This window comes from Neolamprologus multifasciatus, chromosome 14 (assembly GCF_963576455.1).
Source record: "Neolamprologus multifasciatus chromosome 14, fNeoMul1.2, whole genome shotgun sequence".
Lineage (NCBI taxonomy): Eukaryota > Metazoa > Chordata > Actinopteri > Cichliformes > Cichlidae > Neolamprologus > Neolamprologus multifasciatus.
Genome location: NC_140452.1, coordinates 10,030,489 through 10,051,794, shown reverse-complemented (window position 1 = coordinate 10,051,794; position 21,306 = coordinate 10,030,489). Strand labels below are relative to the sequence as shown.

Here is a 21,306-nt window from a genome sequence, read left to right as displayed (position 1 = left end):
CCCCTCCTATGATATAAAGGCCCTCCAAGGTTGATATTGTGAGAAATAGATTTTCATAGAAGGATGGGTTATCCTCGTTGGGGCCATAGATATTTATCAGGTTTATTTCTAACATGGAGATACGGCCCTGCACAATTACATATCTCCCGTTTGGATCTGTAATCACCCTCGAAGTTTGAAATGGGATTGACTTATGTATAAGAGTAATGACCCCTCTGGCATGTCTAGTAAAAGAAGAGTAATATACCTGACCCTGCCATCTTTTGGTTAATAAATGTATCTCTGATGCAGTAAGATGAGATTCTTGTAGGAAAATAATTCTAGAGTTAGAATGGTTTAGTCAGTTTAATACTTGTTTCAGTTTAACTAACTTCCGTATCCCCCTAACGTTCCAGGTTGTAATGTTAACGTTCAAAATGTTTTCTTTAGTTGTCCTCTCCATAAGATATTGTCAGACTGTTTACTTGAATAAACAAAGTAAAGGAAAAATTGAAGAAGCGGGTTTGCACATACATTCACACACTCACACATACCAGATAAAGAACTTGTAAACAATTTCTGATTGAACATTTGCATTTCCTTGTTGGAAATGTGTCCCCCCTCCCTTGAACAAATTATTTGGAGGGCGTTAATCCACATCACTGAGGAGTAACTAGTCAACGCGACCTCTCCAAAACCCCATAAATCAGACAGTGTACACTAACCATATAATGATACTGATTTTTTCCCCCATAATAAAGTAAAGTTTACCCTTGGTAGGACAAAACAAAACAAAAAAAAGACAGTTGAGGTTGAGCTGTTAATATACAACCCAAAAACGATTGCGATCAAACTTAGAACGAATATGCGCTTAAAAACGCCCAGTTATGTTAACATAAGTCCCACATAAATTCGAACTCAAAGTTTTATCTGTCTCTTATCAGTGACTCAATTACTGGTCGGTTATGTTGAAGCAGAGGCAGTCTTATGGAGTGTCTTAATGGTTAACCTGTTGTTTAACCGACTCACTGGTGATGAGCATCCTCTGCTGTTTCCTTCGGCAGATTCTTGTAGAATTTTTCGGCTTCTTGAGGTGTTGAGAAGAGGTGGATCTTTCCACCGTACAGGATCCTGAGTCTGCATGGGTTGTGCTGGAATCCACGGAAGGCGTTGATATCAATAAACAGTTTGACAACCGGGTGAAATCCCCGTCGGATCCGAACCGTCTCCGCAGACAGATCCTGTGCAAATGTGATCTTGGCCCCATCATGTGTAATTTGTTGTTTTCTTGCTTCCCGATATACCAGTTCCTTCTCTTGGAATTTTAAGAAACGAATAAGCACCGCTCTGCTCTGGTTTGGTTTCCCGGAGGCAAGCGTGCGATGCACTCGTTCCAGTGTGAATGACTTGTCGGGGGCTAGCCCCAGCCACTTAGGTAGCATGATGTTAATAAAGTCGAAGAGTGATTGTTGCCCCTCTGCTCCCTCTTTTATGCCGAAGATGCGCAGGTTCTTTCGTCGTCCGCGGTTTTCCAAATCATCTGTTTTGGCTTCAAGAAGTGCGATTCGTTTGATAGCCGAGTTCAGTGACGTTTCTGTTTTCTCAAGTGTGCTTTCAACTTCGGCAATGCGGGTTTCGGCCTCTTCGATATGAGCCCCCTGGTTCAATATGTCTTGCTTTACCTCCGAGACTTTAACCTCCAGTGCAGTCACAGCACTCGCCATCCCAGTCAGTCTTATATCGATGCTGTCCAACTTGGCTCCAAAATCCGACCGGAGTGATTTGAGTTCATCCAAAATTTCGGCTATGCTAGCCATGTTAGCATCTGTGTCGGACGTTGATGGTATAGCGCCTGTCTTGCGTCTTCGGGTAAAGATTTCACACTGTTTCACAGATGAAGCCTTTGACATGTCAGTGCCGTATATTCCAGACAACACTAACAGCATATACAAGGGTTTTTTATGGAAGGTTTGTACACTGTCCTGAGAGCGACCGCGCTAAGCTGCCATCTTCGTTGCCATGTTTTTCTTAGAGAGAAGAGGCTTTTTCCTGGCAATCCTTCCAAACAAGCCATATTTGTTTTTTGGTTTTTTCATGGATAGAAACCTGTGTTGAACATATTGAGTAGTCCAGGATCAGTCGGTCCAGTGTGAGTGAGTGTATGTGTGTGTTAGTGATGAGGTGACTTATTGAGAATTCAGCAGCTTGATGGCTGGGTGAAAGAAGCTGATGCAGAATCTAGCTGTTCTGCTGCAGATGCTGCAAATGTTGCAAATGGGCGGGGAGAGGTGAGCTCCCCTCAATCAGCACAAAATCTAATTTCTGCTCCAATATGAAATGACCAGGCTGTTATCTGTCCACTAAGGAACTTTGTGCTGCTGAACAACCAAGTGTGACTCTGCTGCGTCCTACTAATTTTTGTTTTTTAACATTTTGAGTCAAGTTTTTAGTGTTGCACTCGTCCACCAGCTGGCTCACTTCCTCTGCATGGGCTTAGCTGTCATTATCTCACATGAGGCCTGCTACTGTTTACAACAGTAGCAGGCCTCATGTGTTGTAAACAGTGTGTTGTAAACACTACTGTTGTAAACAGTAGCAGGCCTCAGGGTTATTAGTGGTAGATCTGGCACAGCAGTCGTGGGTCGTCAGAGCGGACAGAAGCGGGATCAGGACGCGGCCCTGATGGCAGCTCAGGGAGATGATGCTAGAGGCATTTTTTACCTGCCCAAACAAACTGGGCTCTGGTGAGGCAGTCTAACAGCCAGTTACACAGGTAAACCCATTTATGCAAGTGTTGTGGAATGATGGTGTTAACTGCTAAACTGATATCCATGAACAGCATTTGCATGTATTTTTTTCTCCTCTAGATGTGCCTGGCTTAGAAGCAGCACAGAGGGTATGGTGTCTTCTATGCAGTGATATGGGCAGTAAACAAACCAGAATGGGTTGAATGCAGGAGGTAGTGAGAAACAATGTGGTCCTTTACCAGCCTCTCAAAGCACTTCTTCATTATGTGGATGAGTGCTACAGGGCAGTAATCATTAAGATGAGTGACTGTGGGTATTTTTGGGTACTGGAATGATGGCAGCAATCTTTTTTTTTTTTTTTTTTTTTTTACCTGTCCCGTTTGGTTCTTTTGCCTTCAGAATTATTGTCTAAAGGTGAAGAAAGATGCCCAACAGATTTTCTTTACCAAATTGACCATCCCAGCTTTGCCGTAATGGTCCATTTGATTCACCTTTTATTCTTTATTTTATTTTCACTTGCTGAATACGGGACAGACTTGACTGGGGGAAAGAAAAGGGAGAAAGAAAGAGGGAAAGAAAAACAGTTGAGAAGAGGGACGGGGGAGAAGGGCAAAAAACAAAAACCAACAGAATAAGCAGGGGGAAAAAAATACATATATCGATCACCTGGATCACCTGTTGAGAAAGAAAAAAGAAAACAAGCAGAAGAAAACGAGAGTAATAGAATAAACAACATCACAATGATATATGGGAATATGACAGTAAATACTAAATATTAAACATTATTGTGCAGCACGTAAGATCGACAGCACAGTGTGCTTTGAGGTAGGAGCCAAAAAGGGTGTAGTTTGTGTGTGTGATCACCCGTGTGTACACCTGTGAGCATGGACGCGCTTGTTTTCTTAAAAGGTTCCTTCATGTAATGATCTGCTAGAGGGTGTGGGGGGCCACTGCCCCGTCCTCCAGGGCATGAAGCAGGTATGGAGGAGATCAAAACTCCAGACATCCAGAGGCCCCCAGAACACAAGAGACCAAGGAAGACCAACAGAGGGGCAGCCGTGCCACTGTCCCAGAAAGAGCTGAGGAGAGTCCCAGATGAGGGGTCACTCAGCAGCCACGGAGCAGAAGCCAGGGGGGGTTGCAGTGACGTGCCCGTGAGCTCCGCCGGCAGCCAGCTGTGCCTCCAAACCTTGGAGGGCCTGAGAGAGGGCCCTGCCATTGGAGGGCCGATGGCAGCAATCTTGAAACAAGATGCTATGACAGCCTTGTTCAGTGACATGTTGAAGATTTCTGTGGGAACCAGAGCTAATTAGTTGGCATACTCCTTGAGGGCCCATCCTAGTATGTTTTCAGGGTCCAATGCTTCCTTTATGTTCCCTTTTTCTTAAGGTCTTCCAGACATGAGCTGTTTCAAGACTAAATGCCTGCACATCAGGGTGTGCAGGCAGGTGTTACAGGTGTTGTTAAGCACTTTGAACCTCCCAAAATGTTTGTTTAGGTTGATTAAAAAAGATTATACTGTTCTCACAGGGTGAGTGAGTTGGGTTAGAGTCCATAATGGCTTTGATATCCTGCCACATTCACCTGGTACTTACAGGGTCATTGGAGAAGTTTCTGTATTCTTGTACCGTGGTTTTGCTTTGCTGCTTTTATGGAATGATTCATGTTGACTTGTTGCTGTTCTGAGTGCCACAATGTCATCTGATTTAAACACATCATTTTGTGCTTTGAGCATCGCATGTATCTCTTTACTCATTCACAGTTTATTGTTGTCCAGTATGTGATGATGTTTCTGGTGACAGAGACATCTTCCATGCACTTCTGAATATATGCAGACACGGACTTGGCATGCTCATTCACATTTGCATGTTGATTGTCAGTTGCAGCTGCCAGGAACATGTCCCAGTAAGCATATTCAAAGCAGAGCAGTCCTGTAATGCTTTCAATGCTCCTGCAGGCCAGATTCTCACTTGCTTCATGGTGGGTTTTTCTCTGATTAGCAAGGGCTTGTATGTAGGAATCAGTATCACACAAAGAGCCAAGGTGAGGAAGGGGTGCTGCCTTAAATGTTTCTTTTATGTTTGAATAGACTAAGTCCAGTGTGTTTTTTTCACTAGTTGCAAAATCTACATGATGGAAATGAGGGAGAATTGTTTTCATGCAGGCCTGATTAAAGTCTCCTGTTACAATGAAAACACCATCTGGATAAGTATTTTGCAAGTCATTGATGGCAGTAGAGAGTATTCAGGGCTTCCTTGATATTTGCACTGCAGGGAATGTGCACAGCTGTGATGCTAATAACAGTACATTCAATGGTCAGGTAGAAGAGCCTAGATCTTACAGTCAAAAACGCTGTGTGTGAAGAGCTGTGACTTGAGATGACTTCAGTATTTTTGCACAAGCTCTTTTAAGTGTAAATGCACACACGACGACTACAGGTAATAAGAGCACAGCTTCAGAATATTATTGTAACACTTGGAATGGATGGATTTAGCCATGTCTTAGCTTCTGGTAGTCCAGTTTGTTCTCCAAGAAGCGCAGATGTTAACAAGGAGGACGTAAGGTCTTGGGTCCTTGCGTGCATCCTGCATGGGCAATCTCTCTCTCTCCCCCCCTCCCCCCCCCTCCATCAACTGCAATGCTTTCTATTTTTCTATTGCACCACTTTCTTCTACTCCACTAACAGACAGTGCTGGTTGGAGACTTTACTGCTTGATGTACCAATCGTAGCTCATGCAGCTTGTGTAGCCAGCTGCGCAGACCTTACAGAGTGCTTGCATGTATAGTTCCTAAACTGTTGGTTTCACAAAGTGCTACAAAGTGCTACCAATGACTGACAGTTGTATATTAGTTTGGCTTTACCACCTTTTGCTTGAGGCGTCCTTTTTGGAAAAAAAGAAGATGTCGATGGTCATAATGGAAAACACGACTTCAGCAAGTACAGCTCTTGGATTCCTGAGTGCTGCTCTTCATACATTCATTAACTTGTTTATTTTCTGTTTTACATTTCACGGGCGCAGCATTCATGCTGGTATCATTACTAAAGTGTATTGGTGATGAATCATTCTCTTAAATTAATCAGTGACAGCCTAATATTGCAGATAGAAAAAACAGTAAATTGTCAGTGTTTTAGAGACCCAAACACAATTTCACAAACCAATTTTTCAAGGGGAGCTTTTTTAAAGAACAGTTCACATCCTGGTTTTAAATGTTACACCAAATATACTGATATGTGAGCCTAAAAGGATTTTATACAAAATATAAACTACCACAACCTCAAATAACCAGATGGATGGGTGGACAGAGGAAATATGGTTATAAGTAGAATAAATGATGGCTGGTGGATGTCAGTTTGGTGTGACTGTGTCTGTAGTCTTCATTAAGTCCTGTTTGTATTCATTTAAAGAAGCAAAGAGAGTTTCATTCTGACTTTAGTGATTCCATTAACAGGTTTGTTTGTTCCATAGCTGTAGCTCACAGTTTTCAGGGAGGTTTTCAGGGAGCTCATACAGAAGCTCCCACAGCTTCTGTATGAGGAGTGATTGATGCCAGGGACACAGTAGCATGCGAGGCACACCTGCCTCTGATTGTTGATTCTCACCTCACCATGCTTTTATGTCATATTCAGTGCTTTTTAGTAATAAATAGTCTTGACTTTTTATCAATTAAATCAAGCATAGCAATAACCTTGTGGGAAACGTTCTTGGGATTATAGAATTAAAACACTGATAAATTATTTCTTTCTTTCCACTCATTGTCAGCCTACATTAGCTGTGATAGATTTCAAACTAAATGGTGGTCAGAGCATGGCTGAACTAAGGTCAGTAGGCTTGATTAAGGGGTTACCACACAGAACTGCTGCTGAAATAACAGTAAATATTTCAGGTATACAGTCTGTTCTAGATTGCAAAACAACAAAGCCTACTTTACAATCACATGTCACATGCCAACTGTGAAATCACACAGCCTCGTCATCTTTTACTGGGACTTAAAGGTGTGCCAGATTTAGTGCAGTCTTCTCCTGAGCAATAGGCATGGCCACTTTCTCATCAGCGCTGGTATAGGAATTGAAGAAGTCAAAACAGGAAGTTTGACAGAGTTTCCGCCAGGAAGTCGTATCTTTTCAGGGAACCTCTAGGCTCCTGTACAGCTATAAGCTTGAAATGGCAGTAAAGCCAAATATGACTGTACGCTCATATCCCCGCCAACTGCATCATACTCACCGGTCTGGAAAAAACAGAATGGGTCAAAATGACACTAAAGTGCAGTTGTAACATCACTTTTGACACACACTGCTGTTTCTGAGGGCGACGTGAGCAAAAAACAGGTGTTAGCTAGCCCTGGAGTTTGGAAAGTTGCATTCAGGTAAAACACATTTGTACTTCACATGTCAAATACCTAAACACCTAAAGTGTGTATTTTTTAATATTTGTTATTGTATTGAATGAAAGCACATCTAACAGCAACAGCCCCACAGCCTTGAGACAGCATTAAACCTGTAGAAAGATAAAACCAGTAGATGTAAATACAAACTAATTATTCCCAATTCAGAAATGCCAGTACAGGACTCCAGGACCTCTCAATTATATTCAGTCTGTTCTCACTGAGATGTCTCTGTAGATACTTGTTCAAAGCTCAAATGTGGGTAGAAAGTTATTTTTCCACCGCTGTAGTATGAACTTTTTGCAGTCACCATTCTGAGCAGAATTGCAATTGTTCATACTTGTTTACAGAAATCAAAGAGCTGGTCACATCAAGTATATCTATAAATACATCCAGTAGTCAGCTCTCTCCAAATGCTTTAGAGTGGTGGTGTGTTTTGTACAGCACCAGAATAAATGAGTCAGATTACCAGCGGCAGATTTACATCTATGACAGACAGGTGAAATATCAAAGAAGAGAGTGTGAAGCCTTTCTCTGGAGTAGTATGACCTATGTTAGCCTACGTCTGACATTCACTAAACAGTTATGTGTATTCTCCAAATGTTGTTCCCACACCTAATTGTTTACTTCCACATTCACTTCATCCACCCAAGCCTGTCTAAAACCTGTCGGCTCCAGTAACACTGTGAGGAACCTTGGAGTCATTTTTGACCAGGATATGTCCTTCAACGCACATATTAAACAAATATGTAAGACTGCGTTCTTCCATTTGCGCAACATCTCTAAAATTAGAAATATCCTGTCTCAGAGTGACGCTGAAAAACTAGTTCATGCATTTATTACTTCCAGGCTGGACTACTGCAATTCATTATTATCAGGATGTCCAAAAAACTCACTGAAAAGCCTTCAGCTAATCCAAAATGCTGCAGCAAGAGTACTGACAGGGACTAGAAAGAGAGAGCATATTTCTCCTGTTTTGGCTTCCCTTCATTGGCTTCCTGTTAAATCCAGAATTGAATTCAAAATCCTGCTCCTCACATACAAGGTCTTAAATAATCAGGCCCCATCTTATCTTAATGACCTTGTAGTACCATATCACCCTATTAGAGCACTTCGCTCTCGCTCTGCAGGCCTACTTGTTGTTCCTAGAGTATTTAAAAGTAGAATGGGAGGGAGAGCCTTCAGTTTTCAGGCCCCTCTTCTGTGGAACCAGCTTCCAGTTTGGATTCGGGAGACAGACACTATCTCTACTTTTAAGATTAGGCTTAAAACTTTCCTTTTTGCTAAAGCATATAGTTAGGGCTGGACCAGGTGACTCTGGATCCTCCCTTAGTTATGCTGCAATAGATGTAGGCTGCCGGGGGATTCCCATGATGCATTGAGTTTTTCCTTTCCAGTCACCTTTCTCACTCACTATGTGTTAACAGACCTCTCTGTATTGAATCATATCTGTTATTAACCTCTGTCTCTCTTCCACAGCATGTCTTTATCCTGTCTTCCTTCTCTCACCCCAACCGGTCGCAGCAGATGGCCGCCCCTCCCTGAGCCTGGTTCTGCCGGAGGTTTCTTCCTGTTAAAAGGGAGTTTTTCCTTCCCACTGTCGCCAAAGTGCTTGCTCATAGGGGGTCATATGATTGTTGGGCTTTTCTCTGTATCTATGAAGCGCCTTGAGGCGACTTTTGTTGTGATTTGGCGCTATATAAATAAAATTGAATTGAATTGAATTGAAATTGAATTAATTCCAGAGACAGTTTTATAGTGCCTGGTAGAAATTATTCATCACATCCAGGGTCTCGTGATCAAAGGTAAGCATGTTTTCTAATATAATCTTGATTTGTTTAAGCAGTGGGAAAATCCTGATGCAGGAATTTTATAAACATTCTGTAAATTGTTTAAATGAAGCAAACCTATTTTCACTATCAACATCCTCACTCTTTCTTATACATTCTTTTTCCAGATGGTAAAGGCTACACCAATCAGTCCTGATGATGAATGATTTCCACTAATTGGAGCATCTATGCATTTATCGGGAACTTTGATGTGTCATTTGAATATGTTCATGTAAACAGGTTTTTCCCGACTGACGCAGCAATTCTTTTTGTTGCTGCTGATTGAATCTTTGTGTTTGTTTGTTTTTTGGTGATAATATACAATACAATACAAAGATCATACAAACTTTTATTTTTCAGAAAAACACACATTAGAAAATCTACCTCCAGTAGAAAAGCTCGGGATAACATCAGCAAACAACCGTGGCTGTGAATATTTACTGAATGCCACAATGTGCTGGATGGCTCTAATAAAATTCTGGTTTGTGATTTGTATCACACTGTATGGAGTCACGGTGAAGAATGTCACATGATTGCCGGGTGAATTTCAGCACTGAGATATAAGAAACAGCTCTGTCAGTGTTGCTCATTCATTTCGGAAATGCATGCAAACTGTAAAGTAGCTTGGCCGAAGTGCTGACACGTCTGTGCATCGAAAAGCCACAAGTTTCTACAACAGTCGCATACATGCGAGAATATGACCACCGCAGTCTGTCTTTAGTTTCAAGAATCACAGACAGAGCCAAGCACACAAGCACGGCCATCACAGACTCAACTCTGATCACCCATCTGGCCATCCTACATATCCAGTGATGTTGGGGGCTACATACATAGTGATGAACTAGAGTTAAATGCAGTATTTATTATGTTCTAGCTGAACTTTTTCTTTACCGCTTTTTCCACAAGGACTAATTTTGCCATCACAACCACCCGCTCAAATGATAATTGTCTTAATAATTGTAACGGCAAGAAAAAAGAATCAATTCAGCACCTGTCTTACAAAAGTCATAATTTGAGGGTTATTTTTAAAAAGGATTGTGTATGTGTCTTATGTAGGTACTTCTAGGTGTCAGTCATGCCTCTGTAAACAAATTACTGCGATTTAGCTCACAGAGTTTCAGTGCTGATGTCCGCCCTGCATACAGAGTGGAGAGATACTCTTGATGTGATAGAGAACAGAAGCGTCACACGAGACATCGGTTCAGTCAAGGTCTGTGGGCTTAGGTGGAAACCACAGGCATTATGGTTGGTAACCTGCTGTTAGCTCTAACCAGGTAGTTTCTGTTAATGTATTTCATATTGTCTGTTTTAACTTTTGCATTGTTATGCAAAAATAATATATACGCCTATGCTAAATTTTGTGACTTTTCTGCCCTTTTGTGCATTTCAAATACAATTACATGAACTGTCTGTTGGTTTGTTTCATTTCTTTCCAGCACTCTAGTAAGCCATGATAATAGTTGTATTTGATGCATAATGCACAAATGATCAAGCCTGGTCATATTAGCTTTGCTTCTGTGGGTAGTTGGGGATGGTTTGTGTGGGGGTGAGGGTCCCCAAATAAAATTCTGCTTAAAGGACCCATAAAATTTTGGGCCAACTCTGGTGGTGATGAATGCTGAGTGGATGGGCACCTGTTTTTGCCTAGAACCCCAATAAACTCTAGAATCACCAGTATAAAGAACCGTCATGCACTTGACCCTCCTACAGTCCCACAGCTGTGGGGGGTGTTTCACAGTCTGTGATCAGTCTCACTGCCTCTGGTCCTGATCCCCAGCTTTTCATCCCTAAAAATCGATCACACATCGTGAAGGTACTTTTACAGATCGCTCACCTTAGTTTATAAAATTCCTGTAAAACTAGTGCAGTAAATCGGTTTATGTGCACTTAGTCTTGTTCAGACGGTGAATCTGGAGCTTGAGGCTCATTCATGGTTCGGCCACAGCCCTGTAGATTTCAGACTGGCTGAATCTCCCAATAGAAAAGCCTGGAATCATCTCAGTAAGCCAACATGCTCCTCCTGCCTCCCCCTCCTCCCCCTCTGTGTGGCACTGATCACCCCTTATACTGGAGGCAGCGCTGCCCTCTGCACGCCGCACAACCAGGCGGATGTACCGATGGCTCGTACTGTATTTCTGGTGACTTTCACGTGATGTTATTGTGTGTTGCGGGCTGTTTGCCAACCTCTCGCCTTCTACCCGGCCGTGTGCATGAGCGGACTGGCAGGAGGTAGATGTGTGACAGCAGCAGATCCGTGCGCGCCGGTTTGGTGCAGGCGGCGAAGGCGCTCTGAAAACCTCCATCTCTGCCTGAGAGAGAGTCGACTGGTAAGTTGAGTTTTCCATCTGACGTTGAGCCAGTTTATCGGCATTATGAGGACCTCATATAAGATGCCTACTAATTCACCTTAAAGCCTTGACTTATTTTTTAAAAATGGGTTTTCCGGGCAGGTTTATGTCGAGCTTTTTAGTTTTGTGATGTAAGCTGAGTGAAACTGGAGAAGCGAGCGCGCCTGCCAGGACAGCAAACGTGTCGCTGACACTTCCATCAGGCATTTTCTATTTACTAATATTCTCTATTTCCGACAGCCCAACTTGTCACAACGCAAGCACATCTCCGCGTCACGCGCACGCGAACGGGCATAGGAACGTGCGCAGAGGAGCGGTCCTCATTCACGGCTCGTTCTTGAATTATTAAACTTGAGGAGTCATTCACTTCAAACTCCACATTCTAGACTCGTACTGGTTGCTGAAAACGAAAAATAACGAGACAAGGCTAATTATAAAAGTTTAAAGTAGTAATCTATCTGCTTGTCATGTTCCCAACTGGTAAAAAATATGTGTAAAATGTCGTAAAACACTGAATAAAAGCTTCTTAATTTTTTTTTTTTTTTAAAGAAATCTGAAAATGTAATTATTTCTAGTTTACTATCAAAGGTGATAAGGAAAAGCAAGAACAATTCACATTTTAAAAAAGCTGAAATTAGTAAATTTTTTGATATATTTGAAAACAAATAGGAAGAGTTCCTGGTTAATTTTCGCAGTGTTTGACATTCCCAGCTTGTGGAATCAATTAAGGATAATAAAAGGTTAAGTCTGTGTCAGTCTGTCATTGTTTTCCCATTGTGTAAAAGTAGAGTCCGTTTATCTGTCTCGTGTGTCTGCTACAGTGAGTAATCTCTAAAAGCGACACTAAGTGTTTCATTTAAAGACAAATTTGTGGAAAACATCTCAAAGGAAAGGGAGGAGGCATCCTGTCTCTTACTACATGACATGTGACCATCTGTGGCCGTCAGTGATTTTCCCCTTGGTGCGACATATTGAGGTGTGACATTGTGGATCTGGGTGGTGCTGCTGCAGCAGGAAGGTGCCAGAGCCGAACTCTCATGTGGCATTTGTCCCTCTGTTTCGAAACTTTCCCTCCTCTGAACCAACAGCAGCTACTGTGTGCATTGTTTGTGCTGGAATCCAGCTGCATTGGAGACATTTGAGAGGCCGTGCCCTTCCTTGCTTGCCCAAAAAGACCGTCCCTGTCATTGCTGCTCATTCTCCCCAGATCATTATTGAGTCTGTGCCGAGACACTTTCAGACATCACTCAACCTGAGCAGACTGTCTCTTTTATTGAGAAATCGCAGCTGTCTCCGGCTATTTCAGTTATCTCGTTCTGTGGTGTGAGGGAGTGTCGGTCAGGAAGTTCAGTTCTATCAAGGTTTCACTCGTTAGTGTCGTGAGGACGAGGTTGCCAGCGGGACCGCTACTCTAGTTTTCCTGCAGGTGGGTCACGTTTCCAATTTGTGTTAGCGAAGGTGGAACCGGACCCCTGAGGAATCTCCCCAGCGAGAGAGCAGCGTCACAAGATTTGTGAGGTGGCACCAACTGTTGACAGATTCATCTGAGTGATTGAGAGAGGGGATGTTTCTGAAACATAAACGAGATCAGAAGAAGAAAACCTGAAATTTAGGTGATTTGAGGGAAATGTCTCATTGGGATTTCTCTGAAAGATTTTTTTTTCACAAATCAGTTTTAAGAATTTAATGGTCTAAAACACAACCATAAAAGACACCGTCAAAATAGTTGTAGCCTAATGAGAAATTAAAAATGTGATTGCCTCCAATATGGATTTATTATTTTTGTTAATAGGTTTAGAATAATTGGCTTGGAGAATTGACTATTATAGTAATGAGGCTATAATAATGAAAATGTATATAATAAAACAACTTCAATTTGGTCTTTTGTAAAGTTCAGCACTAATTAGTTGTAGAGTAAAAGTTGGAATGCTGTCCTTTGAATCCTCAGAGTAAATTTGACTGACAGTGAGCTGCAGCATTTCCAACGTACAGTAGAGTTTTCAGTGACGACAGCCTGTGCATAATTCTTCCTCCTCCGCTTCTGCCCTGCCAGGGGTATAAATAACCATGTGGATGAAGCAAATCTCAGCACAGCCCAGCGCTGTGGTTCATCAGCACTTTGGAGAGGGCCTGGGCTTATTTGGTTTTCTTATTTTCTTCTTTTCCCCGTTGATGTGGCTACTGCTGTTGCACTGTTGGTTACTTGGTTGCCCAGCAACTCAGTTTGTGTTATCTCTGTCTGTGAATTATTGCATCAGCTGTGCAATACATAGAGACTCAAGACAAGGCATCTGCTCGCAGGTCAGGCTTAGCTTTTGTTATTTTAGAAAGATGTCACTGGAGATGTTACACTCAAGACTGATGTGGGTGAGATTAGGGACTGGGATAACTTTAATAGTGGAGAATCATCTGAGTTTTATTTTGAAAGTTCATCTATTCAACCCTTCCTGTTTCATCTTTCTCTAACCAGTTTTTTTTTCCCTATCAGCTTCATCGCAAATGAGTCTCTTGTCCCACATTTGGTGTAAGGTGTGGGACTTGAACTGGTGGAGAACCCCTTCACGTGCTTTACAGAGAAGAATTTAATTCAGTTCAGGTTTATTTATATATTGCAAATTCACAATAACAGTTGCCTCAAGGCATTTTATACTGTGAGTTAAAGATCCGACAATAATACTATGAGCTGGCAATCTGCGAGGGTGTGAAGGAAAAACTCCCTTTTAGCAGAAAGAACCCAGAGGAACCAGACTCAGGTAGGTGCAGCCATCTGCTGCGACTAGTTGCAGGTCGAGGCAAAAAGAGGAAAGAGAAAAGAAAAAGAGTATAGGGAAATGGGGAAAACACACAATAAGGAAGAAAAGGCAAAACTTTTATGACATGTTGCAATGGTATATAAACAGGTGGAGCACAAAAAGAAGTGATTAAAGAAGTACTTAGTGCATGAAGTCCCACAGGAATTTAAGCCTATGACAGCATAACTAAGGGAGGGTTCACAGCCACCTGATCCAGCCCTATTAGTTTTAAGCTTAATTTTCAAAGTAGAGAGGGTGTCTGTCTCCCAAACTGAGAGCTGGTTCCACAGGAGAGAGGCGTAATAGCTGATGGCTCTGCCTCCCATTCAACTTTTAGAAACTCTTCGAACCACAAGTAAGCCAGCAATGCTATGTTAGGATAACATTGTACTATGAGGTCTTTTAAGATACGACAGAGCCTGATGGTTCAAGACTTTGTATGTGAGGAGAAGGCAGTTCGTCTTGTAATCGGAAGGTTGCCGGTTCGAGCCCCGGCTCGGACAGTCTCGGTCGTTGTGCCCTTGGGCAAGACACTTCACCTGCTGCCTACTGGTGATGGCCAGAGGGGCCGATGGCACGATAGCCTTCTGTCAGTCTGCCCCAGGGCAGCTGTGGCTACAACTGTAGCTTGCCTCCACCAGTGTGTGAATGTGAGAGTGAATGAATAGTGGAATTGTAAAGCGCTTTGAGGGCCCCAAAAAGCGCTATATAAATGCAATCCATTATTATTATTATTATTATTATTATTAAGACCCTGTCCCACTTTCTTTTTTAAGGCCCAGTGTATGCTGGTCTGGTATACCTTCAAAAACTTGGTAAAAGAATAATTACTAGTTTGTATCCATGTCCTCCAGACTCATATAGTATTTAGTGAAGATGGATTAGCTGATCACCAAAGAGTCAGTTCAGTCACGTAGTGGTTAGCTTTAGTCCAGGCTCTTCAGTAATGAAAAGTTTTTGAAATTATGGTGTCAAAGGGATGTTGACCTTTTCACTTTGTTCATGTCGTCATCTTTATATTTCAGAGTGATTGAGTTTTGGCCAGAAACTTGAATTACAAGGTCACAGTGGCATTTGACCATCAAAATACAATATAGTTCTTTTAGAGTCCAAATGATTTTGCTCAAAATATAAGGTTAAAGAGATATTGAGGTCGTTAGGGTCCATACATACATGCATACATAGATTTTTTTAACGTGGAAATGAGCAGTGATTGTTTGAGTTAGCAGCAACAACAAAACACATCGTCTGTCATTCAGTTCATAGACTGACTACTCCTCACCGATTGTTACACAGGGAGGTGTGCCTGAGTTTGAGCTACAATATCAATCTTTCTGCAAAAATGACAGTAAAGCACTATGAAGAGTCACTAAAGGTGAAGTGAACTGAAGAGTGAAGATAACTCATTTGGGAGAGTCTGTTTCAGAAATCTTTATTGTTCTGTGGTTCTGCTGCATGTGACGTCTCTGAGACCTGTTCAGCTCTAAAATCCTCCTCAGCTAGTTACTTTTTCACATTTTAATATAAAACTTTTGATTTAGGTTTAACATCCATTTTGACTGAAGGACCCATCACTCATTATTGAATGATTAAAACCATGAAGACCCCATTAACAAACCTAAAATTGCTGAAATGAAGTGATTGCATGATTAACATTGACTAATAAAGTAAATTGTGGCTCATTTTTTGGCTGCAGTTGGTCTGTGGTACTTTAACTGATTTTCCTTATCAGTTAATCTTCAATTATTGGTGTTTAGAGCTGCCTAGGCGCCCAACCCAGCAATTCAAAAACCAAAAATCTATTAATTTACTGTCACATCAGGTGAGGTAAATCACTGCTAGTACTTATTATGCACTTGATGCTCCTACAGGAAACTTGTTCACACTCTGATGTAGTCTTGGGATTTTGAGACGGCTCTACAGTGAGAAACATATTTGTTGTTTTATCACAAGTGGTGGCGCTGTGGATGAAGGTGCAGCAGGTTTATGGCAACCATTTCATAGCAAAGTCCATGGTGGATAGCAGCCAGGAACACAGAGAGCTGATAGCATTATTTTGCATTATTTTAGTTTATCCTTTCATTCCTTTTTACCTTTTCTTTTTTTTTTTAAAGGGAAGCAGGCCATGCTGGGATATCAAAGCTGTGAGCAATACAAGGAAAGGCTTTTCTAGCCCTTGGGGAGATTAGCTGCTCCATGACTTACTGATTTTCTATGCAAGCTTTAGGCAATAAAATCATTAACAATGTAAAAAAAAAAAGAAAAGAAAAATCTTGCAGGCAGAGAGAAACTTGTTGGGAAAAATAAAAGCTATGACTGATATTATTTATATTATGGGTTTTAAAGTGGTCCTTTTATGTTGATTTACAGCTAAATGCTTTTGTTCTTTGACTTTCCAGAGTTGAGTAAAAGTTAAAAAGAATTTAAGGGAACACTTAAATCACACATCAGCTCTTGGATGAATGAACTGTTCCAGTTGAAAATCTTTACTGACATACACTGTGTAATTTGTTGAGAACAAAGTGACATAAAAATGGTGAGCAGACATCAAACTCGTCATTCTTCTGTGGGCTGGATTCAAAATCACAGCAGAAATCAAGGTTAGGTTTGTTTGAAGTGTTTTTTATGGTAACCGTTTGTGCACCAACTCAAAACATCCTCTGCCTGAAACAAGTCATTTTAACTGCTTTCCTTTTAACCTCAGTGTAATAGAAATAATAATAATAATAATATCAAAACTTATTTCTTATCCAATCATTATTATTTGTATGCCTACATTTTCCCTTTCTATTACATTACATTTTCAATCATGTTGTAAAATGAAAATCTACTTTTCTTGCAGCCTGCAGCTTTTATGGAAGTATATTCCACATTACTACTCAACAGTGTATTTACCAACCTTTGATTATGGTAACACTTAGTTTTCAATAATTTAAGGTAAAATTTGTGTTGTATTTATATAAAAAAAAAAAAACGAAAGAAAAAAACAACCAGTATAAAATCATTAAAACAAACACAAAGCAAGGCAGCCCAGAAATGTCATCGCTACAGTGTGTCCTGGGTCTGCCCCAACCTCCTCCCAATAGGACATGGCTGAAACCCCATAAAAATAACACCTGCCTGAATCACCTCGGGAGCAACACTGCTGGACCAATCTGTCTATCAATCTCCCGCTCCACCCTCCCCTCACTCGTGAACGAGACCCCAAGTTACTTGAACTAATTACTGGCGTGGAGCGGGAACTCTACCCTCTCCTGGCTGAGAACCATGTCTTCAGGTGCTCCTCCCAATCACTTTACCAAGTTCATGCTTTGATGAAGTCAAGAGAATTACATAATGGAATTGGAAAAAACGAAACAAATTGATTGACAAAGTCATAAAAATGGGAACAATTAAAAACAAAACAACAATAATAACATCTGTGAGATATGACAAAATACACCTCTGGGGGTCTACATGGACCCCAGTCAGTAGAATAAGGGTTAAGGCTGTCCTCCTTTAACCTGACTTCCTTGTGATTGGCTGCGTCTTAGAAACGATAGAAACATTTTATGGACACTCTCTTTGACATCATACAGAGCCAAGAGTAGGAAAAGATTTTGGCTCACAGGGACGTTACCTGTACATATGCTGAACTCTTGATTTGAACATGAGCGTCCACTGTTGTAATAACATGACAGAAAATATGGAAAAGCATAGCAGACGCTCTTCCTTGTATTAAAATGAAGCATCCGCTCATCAAAGGTGGGGAACGAGGGATTAGGATTTGATTTACCTTGCAACCCTTTTGTGCATTGAAAGCTGCGATCACAATTTAATTGCACCTTCCGCACTCATGTTTTTGATTAGAATTTAATTCATAAGAAGAATCCCAGTCTGCAAGGTGACGGCACACAGCAGTGTTTTTGCCATGCGTCTTGTTAACCAGACCGCACTAGAAATAAGGGAGAAAGACCTGCCAGCCTAGACTGGTGCAGGATGTGTGGATGACGCACGACAAGTGCAACAGTGTGTGAAGCTCAGCCCGGAGCTGTGGGTTCTCCGCTGATAGTCTAAGCATTGCCACAGGTGTTTCCATCAGTTGAGCACATACAGTAGTATATATCATATTAGAGTTTCCATAATATACTTTTCCTTGTATGTGCTGTACTCTCAAAGAGAGTAGAGGTAATTTTCATTTTAGGAAAAAAAAGAGAAAAGAAAATGAAATTAGGGTGGCAAATCGTGTGTTTAAATTAAGTTTGGTATGATCGTACAGTATGTGTGATTAGCTTCCACCCTGCTGTTTGGTGCAGTAGAGAAATGACATTAACGGCAGGAATAGCCAGAGAGACGAGATGTAATCTGTATGTGGGAGCCGTGGATGGATGAACATGAGATGAGGTGAGTGTTTGCCTGCGGGACGTCTGCGCTCACATGGCAGAGCGAGGCTCGTCTCAGCGTGCGGCCATTCGACCTGAGTGTTGAGACACGTACAGTAGAGTGACTGGTCTCTGCGGCGCGGCGGATTCTTGAAAACCCCACTCGTATAATTTTGTGAGGCTCACAGCTTCGTATTTTTAAATGAGTTCAAACTGTTGTGACTCTAACAGATTTTTTTGTCTGGGTTTTTAAAGTTTGAAGACGCACACTTACAAAAGCATTTCCTTTTTTTCCCTCTCTCTTTTTATCCAAACCATTTCATGGATTCGCAGCACTCTGCCCTCCAAAAGAAGGATCTTAGTGCCCTTGTTTTGTAGTGTTTTCAAACAGCAGTCACGTTACTCATCCTTGAAGTGTTTTTATGTTTGTCAGCCTGCACTGAAATAGAAAAATGTTTAATTTAGATAAAAGCTAAGTCTGCTTTTGTATTTCAGGAGCTGTCTGGCTGGTGCCGCTGCACTACTATGACTCTGAGCTCATGAAGATTTTGTAAAGGAAAAAAGAAAATCCATTCCTGTTAAAGCCCACTTGTTTTCTCAATGGCTTCCCGCAGCCAAGGCTTCTTCCACCATCATCATCACCACCACCATCGCAACTCCATGGTGCCTGCGACGGTACCGAGGCTGCTGCCCGAAAATGGCAGCCTGCTGGGAGGCATCGCACAAATCACCCCCAACCTCTTCCTCAGCAGAGGAAACGTGGCTTCCAACCGCAGCCTGCTGCTGTCTAAAGGCATCACCTGTGTGGTCAACGCCACCATTGAGCTCCCCAACTTTAACTGGCCTCACATGGAATATGTAAAGGTCCCACTGGCAGATATGCCCCACTCCCCCATCTCCTTGTACTTCGACAGCGTGGCCGATAAGATCCACAGTGTGGGACGTAAGCGAGGGGCGGTGTTGGTGCACTGTGCAGCGGGAGTGAGCCGCTCCGCTTCTCTGTGTTTGGCGTATCTCATGAAGTACCACCGTGTGTCTCTGGCCGAGGCCCACGCCTGGGTCAAAGCCCGCCGCCCCGTTATTAGGCCCAACGGTGGCTTCTGGCGCCAGCTAATCGAGTACGAGAGGAAGCTGTTCGGCAGAAACTCTGTTAAGATGGTGCAGACGCCCTACGGGGTCATACCTGATGTTTATGAGAGGGACCGCAGGAGCCTCGCTCCATACTGGGGCCTGTGAGAGAGGCAGTGCCGACTGTTCAGTGGGGGATCGAGGATGAAAGTGAAGCCCTTTTGCCCTTCTGGACTGGAGGTTCCTACCTGCTCTGGACAGAGGAAGAGAAAATGCACAAGTGTGCGTGTGTGTGAAGCTTAATTAATGAGTGATGGTGCTTTTGGACAGAGGGAGTTCAATCAAACACTGGCCGTTGATGGTGCTGCTGTTGATCCAACCAATTTTCTCCAGTTAAGTCTTTAAGTGGGAGAAAGGGGACTTAAAGCCCAGAATCCATCAGACCAGAGGTTGGATGGGACCACAATGATGTCAGACACCAAAACAAGTTAAAACTTTGAGTTGAAGTCAGTGCCGTCCTTCTCTGGGTCTGTCTTTCCAGCTCCAGCGGATGATAGAGGTGTTCAAACAGTGATGTGACTGAAGTTCTGTTCCTGACGTGGTGTCATGTGGTGGTATTGTGCCAGTTTTGCAGTAATCCTTAGTGTGAAGGGCAGCAGCATGCTCTTAATTTATGGTAGCATTAAAGATAAGTGTACAGAAAAAAATATTGGGAAAATATTCTATTGGAATGCAATGATAGTGAGTGGGGAAAAAAGCTTATGGTGCATTTTAACTGAATGAGAATCAAAGATGTTATAGCAACCTTTTTTAAGGTGAAATTTGAAAAGATGTAAGCTAGGAATCGAGGTTTAGGGAAAGCTCCTGTGTAACACAGGGTTGACTGTTCCATCCTCTGACCACACTATGTTATTGTAGTGCTATTTGATGCTATATTAAAGAAAATATCTGCTGCCTCAATAAACGGTAGCTCTATGAAGTCAATTTTCCATCCCACAGTTTTTGCCTTTTATCCCAATTCGGGTAAGGCTGCAAAAAGATCAGCGCAGCACAGAAAAAACATTTTATTTTCTGTCTGGAAACTGGTCCACCTCTGTGGTGTAGCGCTCTTTTGAAGATCAGTAGGCTGAAGATCTTTTTTTTTTCTCTTTTTCTTTTGCTATCATCTGCAGGATGAAATTTAAACTTTTTTTGCACGCTCTAGCCACACTTCAGAAATACTGGTTGTAGGTCTGAGACATGCTGCAGTAAATCATAATAAAAATACACTTTGGGACAATTATCACATAAAAGATGAATAAATACAAAAATGTCTGCATACTTCAAGTGATATTGTCCTCTTAGAGCCATCAAGTGGACTTTTTGTGTCTGTAGAATGTGTTTCCTTCTCATAAAGCCTGGCTTAAAATCCAGCTTTGTAATATTTAAATCCTACATTCATGTTCACTGTCTCGCTATCTAGTCTCTACTGCTTTATTTGGGGTAGTGTTTTTGCATTTACTGACATTCTAGTACTATATAATAGTATAATATAGTACTATATTATCCATATAGTGTGACAAAACTATAGACAAACTAAACATAACCCTGGTTGAAAAATTGGTTGTTGAAAAACACAGCTTTCCTCAAGTATAATGAATTTGTATGTATTTATTGAATTTGCTCAGATTAAGTTTCTTCTGGCCAAAGTCCAAGACTATATCCATCAAAAGAAACCACACAGTGGGACAAAGAGCCCTTGTACCACAGAGTGCAGGTGCTAAAATGGACAATATGTCACCTCACCATTTCTTCCTACA

The 21,306-nt window shown here is 41.8% G+C and overlaps 1 protein-coding gene across 1 annotated transcript; it reads left to right on the top strand.

Moving 5' to 3' along the window:
• Positions 1-3,928: 3,928 nt before the first annotated feature.
• On the top strand, positions 3,929-20,556 carry dusp14 (dual specificity phosphatase 14). The gene is made up of 2 exons (XM_085184441.1): positions 3,929-11,265; positions 18,935-20,556. The coding sequence occupies exon 2, from the start codon at positions 19,040-19,042 to the stop codon at positions 19,673-19,675; it is 636 nt and encodes a 211-aa protein (XP_085040567.1). The 5' UTR covers positions 3,929-11,265; positions 18,935-19,039; the 3' UTR covers positions 19,676-20,556.
• The last annotated feature ends 750 nt before the right edge of the window (positions 20,557-21,306 follow it).